The sequence below is a fragment of the Henckelia pumila genome, chromosome 4, assembly GCF_033568475.1.
Source record: "Henckelia pumila isolate YLH828 chromosome 4, ASM3356847v2, whole genome shotgun sequence".
NCBI lineage: Eukaryota > Viridiplantae > Streptophyta > Magnoliopsida > Lamiales > Gesneriaceae > Henckelia > Henckelia pumila.
This window is the reverse complement of record NC_133123.1, coordinates 32,238,869-32,246,050: the sequence shown is the minus strand read 5'-3', so window position 1 is coordinate 32,246,050 and position 7,182 is coordinate 32,238,869. Positions and strand designations below refer to the sequence as shown.

Below are 7,182 nucleotides of genomic sequence, written 5' to 3'. Positions count from 1 at the left end.
GTTTACGTGGCTGCACTCTTTTTTCCTTACTATGGTTTTTGTCCCAATGGGTTTTTCCTAGTAAGGTTTTTAACGAGGCAGTATACAACACGTAATGGAGATAGTCATTCTATCATGATCATCATCACAAGGGGGAGTGTTGAAAATATATATAAATATATATTATTATTTATTGTTGAATGTTGAAGGTTGAAAGTTGAAAATTGAGTTGTAAAATATTGAAAATTAGTGTGTGATGATGTAATTAATGATGTATTAATTTTTGACTAATCTCCAATTGAGATCTATAAATAGGTCTCTCCATTTGTGTAGAAAAACACAATTGTGAAGAGAGAAAAATTTTATAAAGTGTAGAATTTGATAAATTTTGAGTTTTTGAGTTTTTACTTTTTACCGTAAATTTTTACTTTTTCACAACAATATTGATATACTATTTTAAATATATGGTTATTTAATTTTGGTCAGATAGTTGTCACGACATCGTCCGTATCAATATTTTACAATGTTTATGTTCGTCAACATTTTTCAATGTCGTAACACTGCAACGAAATAGAATAAAAAGAAAAAAAAATTAAAATTATTACACAGTGGCCAAATTATGGATGTTTAATAAATCAAAATCTGAAATGGGATAAGTGAATGAATTTTTTTTTATTTAAGTATATGATGTATTTGTATAATATAATATAATTTAATATCGTAAGTATTTTACCAGACTTTTCCCAAGTGTGTTTTTTGAAGAGACTTCCCAAGTCGAAGATGAGAGTGCATTTGTTATCGGCAGCGTGGCATTTTCTTTCACACGCACTGCTTCAGCTATTTTTACACTTTCTTTTTCATCTCAAAGGCATCTGTTTTCGCCTCTCTCCTCTGTCTATAATTGCTACCCGATGCCTAATCTTCCTTGAGCTTCGCTTTTCTTTGCTACAAAGTGACTTGCAATGAACTCATTCTCCTTCTCTTGTGTGGGGTTCTTGCTATAAACTTCATAGCTTTTTTCATGAGATATGGATTTTGGGGTTGTGAGCCACAAGCCACCCGCTTCTAATACTCCTGGTGGGGGTTCCACTGAGCCCGGAAATGATAAGGGTCACGGATCTGTGAATTTTAAGCACCAAAGATCTGGGCTTGCTGAAGATAACTGGAGGCTTACCAAAATGCCCAAGCCTGGTGAAGTTGATTTCAGCTCCAAGAACGGTACAAGTGAAAGATTTGCGGCTCTTGGGAGATCTAATCCGTGGGGATTAGGAGTTGAAGATGGACAGCAAATGCTTTCATTTTCTCGCAATGGTGGGATTAGTAGTGATGATGCGAGTAGGAGCATTGCGTTTTCGTTTTTCCCGGACGAGCCACATAGTAGAACAGGAGGTACGTTTGGGTTCTGATAAGAAGTTCTTTGTGTTATTTTGAAGTTGATTTTTTTTTAAATGTTTATTTTCTCTGTTTCTGCTCCCACTTTTTTGGGTGAAGATTTGATTTTTATTATAATATGTGAGTGGACTTTTCTTAAGATGGCGATTAGTTTGTGGGAAAGTGAAGAACTGAATGATAAGTTTTTGCTTGTGACATTTGTTTTGCATAAAGATGGGGATGGTGCTGTATTCTGTCGGTTCTGTTGAGTCGGATGCTTTGTGAAGGGTTTTTATTTAAGTCTTACTTGGATCTTTTCCTTCAATAATGCTTTGGAATCTTGTCAAGAATACCGTAGATTTTTTAAATTTTATTGACCCCAAACAGTTGGCATCTCATGTCATAACAAACAGAATAAAGTTGTTAAATAGTTTTGCTTTGGTGCACCATTCATTCTTTCAGGTATTTGATGCACCGTTTGTTTGATATATGCACACGCGCATATACAAACTTCTGCCTAACTTTCTTGTTTTGGCTCTTGGTTGATCAGGAGGTTTAAATGAAAGCATGCGTGCGCCTTTTGCTAGGCTGAAAGGGCCATTTACTCCTTCTCAATGGATGGAACTTGAACACCAGGCTTTGATCTACAAACATATCGTGGCAAATGTTCCTGTTCCATCGTATTTACTTGTGCCCATCAAGAAATCCCTGTACTCATATGGAACTCATGCCTCTAATTTCTGTAAGCTCCAGATTTAACCGATAATGACCTGCTTTATTTCTGCTCCTTTTTTTCTTCTGAGTTGCCTTGTTCTGTAATTGGTAGTTAGTTTTTATGATGTTTTCTTGATGATCAATATCATGTTATCCCCCCAGCTATTTTAGGAATCAATTAATGAAAGTCATGAGTTGAACAACTCTATAGCACCCAATATAGGTTGCTTGTTTTGAGGTTTTTGGCTGTTTTATCTCCTTTTTTGTGCATGCAGTGGGGTGGGGTCCTTTCCATCTAGGTTTTTCCGGAAGCAATGATCCCGAGCCTGGGAGGTGTAGGAGAACAGATGGAAAGAAGTGGCGATGCTCTAGAGATGCTGTACCTGATCAGAAATACTGTGAAAGGCACATCAACAGGGGTCGCCACCGTTCAAGAAAGCCTGTGGAAGGCCACACTGGCCATGCTGTCTCTGGATCCACTGTTTCAAATGTGGCACCGATTGCGTCTTCCTCATCAGCGTCGGTGATGTCCAGCAGCAGCGCATCCAACAGCTTTGGTGTCATTCCGCACCAATTCAGTTCCTTGCAGCCTAATCTTACCATTGCCTCTGCTGACAGTCGCGATAACGGGTACGTGGTGTTGTAGTAGACAATGTTCCCTTGATCTTTAGATAAATATCGCAAGAATATGCTTTTAAGTTGTTTCTTTCTTCATGACTTTAATGTAGGCTGAATTTGTTGTGCTAGAAATCTTTGCTTGTGTCGTTTTCTTGACAAGAATGATGCAATTGTCTGCAGAACACAAGGACTTCAAGGCCTATCTTCGATACCTTCTACCATCGATCTGAAGACGAAAGATATACCATTCTCCGTCGCAAAACAATACGTCTCACTTGAAAAATCACCTTTCTCGGAGTTTGGACTGGTCACTTCCGATTCTCTCGTCAATCCTGCGGAAAGGATATCCTACATGACTACTAGAAACACCGATTCTTTCTTAAAATACACCAACAAAGAATCAAACACTCGACATTCAGCTCAACATTTTATTGATAATTGCCCAAAGAATCAGTCAAATAGCGGCTCAGGCTCCTGGCCGGAGGAACTGAACTCAGATTGGACCCAGCTTTCGATGTCCATCCCAGTTGCTCCAGACTTTTCATCATCCTCTAGTTCTCCCGCACAGGAGAAATCAACAATCTCAACTATTAAGCTGTCGCACGAGCTTAACCCTGTCCATATGAGCCTTGGTGTGAATCACAATCTTGGTGAGCAAATGCAAAAGCAATCATGGGGTGGTTCAATGGGTGGACCCTTAGGCGAGGTATTGACAAGCACGACCACCTATGCAGAAACGGGAGCGACGAACCCGTCTTCCCTCAAAGCATGGATTTATAACCCAAGCATGGATTCCTCTCCTACTGGTGTCCTGCAGAAATCTACTTTTGTCACGCGTTCTAACAGCAGTTCAGGAAGCAGCCCACGAAGCGCCGACAAGAAAGCAATCCCAGCTCCTCCGGTGCACGAATGAGAAAACCATTAAACAAGAGCCGAGCCGAACAGCTGGCCATGTTAGGCTGCTAATGATTCACAAATCACAACGTTGACTGGTTAGAATTTTATGTTTAGTTTGAATCCGTTCGGCTTTTCATATGTCTTGCAACTGGTTTTGGATAGTGACTGACCCTTGTTCATTTCAGCCTCGTACTCATTTTTTTATCCGCTTTAATCAATGTATTGTTTTCAGTTCGAGTGTGAAATGTGTTTTCTTGCAGCAGTCTTTTGCTGCTGGAGCTAGCTAGCTAGCAGCAAATTCTTGCAGTCACAGGAACTTCATTAAATTGTTCTTTTGCCGACACTACGCATTGAAAATTTAACTCCGAAAACACGTGACATTCTTGAATTATTGAATCTCGTACTGTTTTGGTATTTATTGGGATCAATTCTGCAGCTTATTTCACATACAGACGGCCAAGAAGTTAATGTATTTGGCACAAGTGACTCCTCACTTAATAACTATCATATATTTATATCTAAAAATATGTTTTTTGTGGGTAGAGCCGTAGAGGTGTGTACTGTTTATGGTCCGCTTCGGTTTCACACAAATTTATTTTTTGGGCAAAATCCCGGTTTAGTCCTAAATGTTTGGACACATTTCCGGTTCAGTCCTAAATGTTTGGACGTTTCCGGTTTGGTCCTAAATGTTTCTCAAAAGTTTCCGTTTCAGTTCTAAATGTTTATACGTTCTCGGTTTGGTCCTAAATGTTTCCTAAAAGTTCCCGGTTCAGTCCTAAATATTTTTACATTGTCGATTTTGTGTCAAATATTTCTCAAAATTTCCCGGTTTGATCCTTTCATCTACTCATGTGTTAAAACTAACACCGCGTAGCGTTATATCATTTATGATTGAGTTTTATATTATTTATTATATATTTAACATTAAACAAGTTGTAAATAAAACACAAATTTATTAGAGTTTTTATCTAAATTTAAATCAATTTTACACAATGTTCAAAATGAAAATATTAAATTTATGATGCTACAAAATAAAAACTTAAATAAAATAAACGAAACTTGAGAAATTAAAATTTAATGATGTTATTTTATATTTCTATTAATTTTGTTATATTCTCATTAATGATGCTTGCACATTTAAGAAAAAATTTGGAGGTTGGAAAAAGATATATATCTTTTTAAAATTCTTTTTATAATTTAAATAACTAGTATTTGAGAAAAATTTACTATTAAATAAAACTTAATTTCATATCACTACTTTAACGGTGGTCAAATAATTCATTATATTTTCTCAATTGTTAACCATAAGTATTCTTCTCTTAAAAAATTTATTGAAAATTTCAAATATTTTGTGAAATAAATAATACTAGTTATTTGCTAAAACATTTGTTTATTTGTTTGTGATTGATTTTAACTATAAGATTGCACGATTCAATTATTTTTTTATTCTATAATTTTATTTTGCATAATTTATATTATTTTTCATTTGGAAGAAATTATTGTTCATTTATTATTATTATTATTATTATTATTATTATTATTATCTTCTATTTTATTTAACTTTTTCTTTTGTTTGTAAGTTTTTTTTTTTTTATCACACTTTGTTTGTAGATGGAATGACCAAACCGAAAAATTTTGAAAAATATTTAGGATGAAATCTGAAACGTAAAATATTTAGGACTGAACTGGAAACTTTTTAAAATATTTGGGACCAAACCGGAAACATAAAAACATTTAGAACTGAACCGGGAATTTTTGGAAAACATTTGGGACCAAACCGGGAACGTTCAAATATTTATGACTGAACCGGGAATATGTTCAAATATTTAGGACTGAACCGGAATTTTTCTCTTATTTTTTTGTCCCCCGGTTTTTAAAATATAATTAAATATTCTATTATTTTATTTCAATTCGATTCAGTTTATTCGATTTTGATAATAAATAAAATATATTTCAACATATAAAATATTATATTATTTTAAATCAAATCTTTGAATCTAAAGTTTGTATGAATTAACCAAATAATAATCAACTAAAATATTAATAAAAATACAAATTCAATAAATATCACTTTATAAAATGTATAATCTAAATAAACATATAAATAAGATTATTAATTAGACTTTGGTTTTCACGAAAATTGAATCATATAAATTATAAACTTTAATTTTGACATATGTATTAAAAAAATTATTTTCAGTTTAGTTCATTATTTTATTTTTTGATTTTGATTTTGATTTTGATTTTGATTTTGATTTTGATTTTTGTTTTTGTTTCTTTTTTTTTTTTTTGGTTGAAAAAACTACTACATTATTGATTACATAATGAGTAAGACTCTTGTGAGATGGTCTTATTCGTGAGATAAGTTAATCCTACCTATATTTATAATAATAAGTAATATTTTTGATATAAAATATAATATTTTTTAATGAATAGCTCATATAAGAGATCCGTTTAAAAAAAATGACCCTTGAGACCGTTAGTAGTTTTTGTCAAAAATAATACATAAGAAATGGTAGGTATTAGGTATAATATAATTATTTTTGTCAGAACGGGACAAAAAAATGAATCATGTGTAGGAGGTTGTTATGTAAGAAGTATTAGTGACCAAAGATATCCGCCTTCATTTGTCAAATATATATAGTTTTTACTAAATTTTTATGTTGATTCACAATTTACAAATACAACACTAAGATAGTGTCTAGATTGCTTCCAAAAATTGCTTTCGAGCTTTTGCTTCACAAAATAAACACTACTACCTAAGAGGCTAAGACTGCCATCCAAATTACTTAGCGAAACAGATCGATTTGATTTATGAAATTTTTTTACTTTCTTTTTAAAAATATTTTATATTGAAAATTCAAAACTATTGAATTTGAATCACACTCTAATATGTCTGAAATTATTGGAGCCCAAATTATTTTATCTGATAATTCCACTAGTTCGTAAATTTTAATATCATATAAATATAATATAGTCTTCTATAAGATTTTCTTATACTCCACTTTGTTTACACTTTTAAGCTTGCCTACCGGCTTTTTTTTTTCCCTCAAATTTATCATAATTAATGTGTTACATATCACATATTAAACATATATACTTCCTCGTACACATGACAGGTGTTCCCATTTTGGGACGGGTCATCTCAAATTTTAATTTTTTTTTATCTCCTCCACACTTACTACAAAAATAAATTTAATTTAATTTTTTTATGTTATATATATATTAAATTAATTTTATTTTTTATTTTATCAAATTTCAGTTTTAATTAGTTTTATTTTGATCATGACTATTTCTGTTTCTCGCCAATACAGAGGCTATGAACAATCCTTTTCATGGTCTGTTTTATTAGCCAAAATTAGCTTTCGTTCTTTATCGTGGTCAACTTTGCATAGACTTGTCTTATTTAAATTTATCTATTTCCATTTGATAGAATCATATAAATTTTTTTAAAAATAAATTAAAATAAATTAATGATATATTTTTTTCCCATTTGATAGTATAAACCCCATAAATTTAGTGTACATGCATTTGTGTATGAAATGATTTAAAATTATAATAAAATTCGGGTTTTCTCTTTTTTTTTATGACGTGAAAACCCGC

General features: G+C 32.6%; 1 protein-coding gene across 1 annotated transcript; it reads left to right on the top strand.

Annotated features, from left to right (window-relative positions):
• The first annotated feature begins 786 nt into the window (after positions 1–786).
• On the top strand, positions 787–3,969 carry LOC140865294 (growth-regulating factor 1-like). The gene is made up of 4 exons (XM_073269888.1): positions 787–1,368; positions 1,901–2,092; positions 2,340–2,694; positions 2,863–3,969. The coding sequence occupies exons 1-4, from the start codon at positions 1,008–1,010 to the stop codon at positions 3,593–3,595; spliced, it is 1,641 nt and encodes a 546-aa protein (XP_073125989.1). The 5' UTR covers positions 787–1,007; the 3' UTR covers positions 3,596–3,969.
• Positions 3,970–7,182: the final 3,213 nt, after the last annotated feature.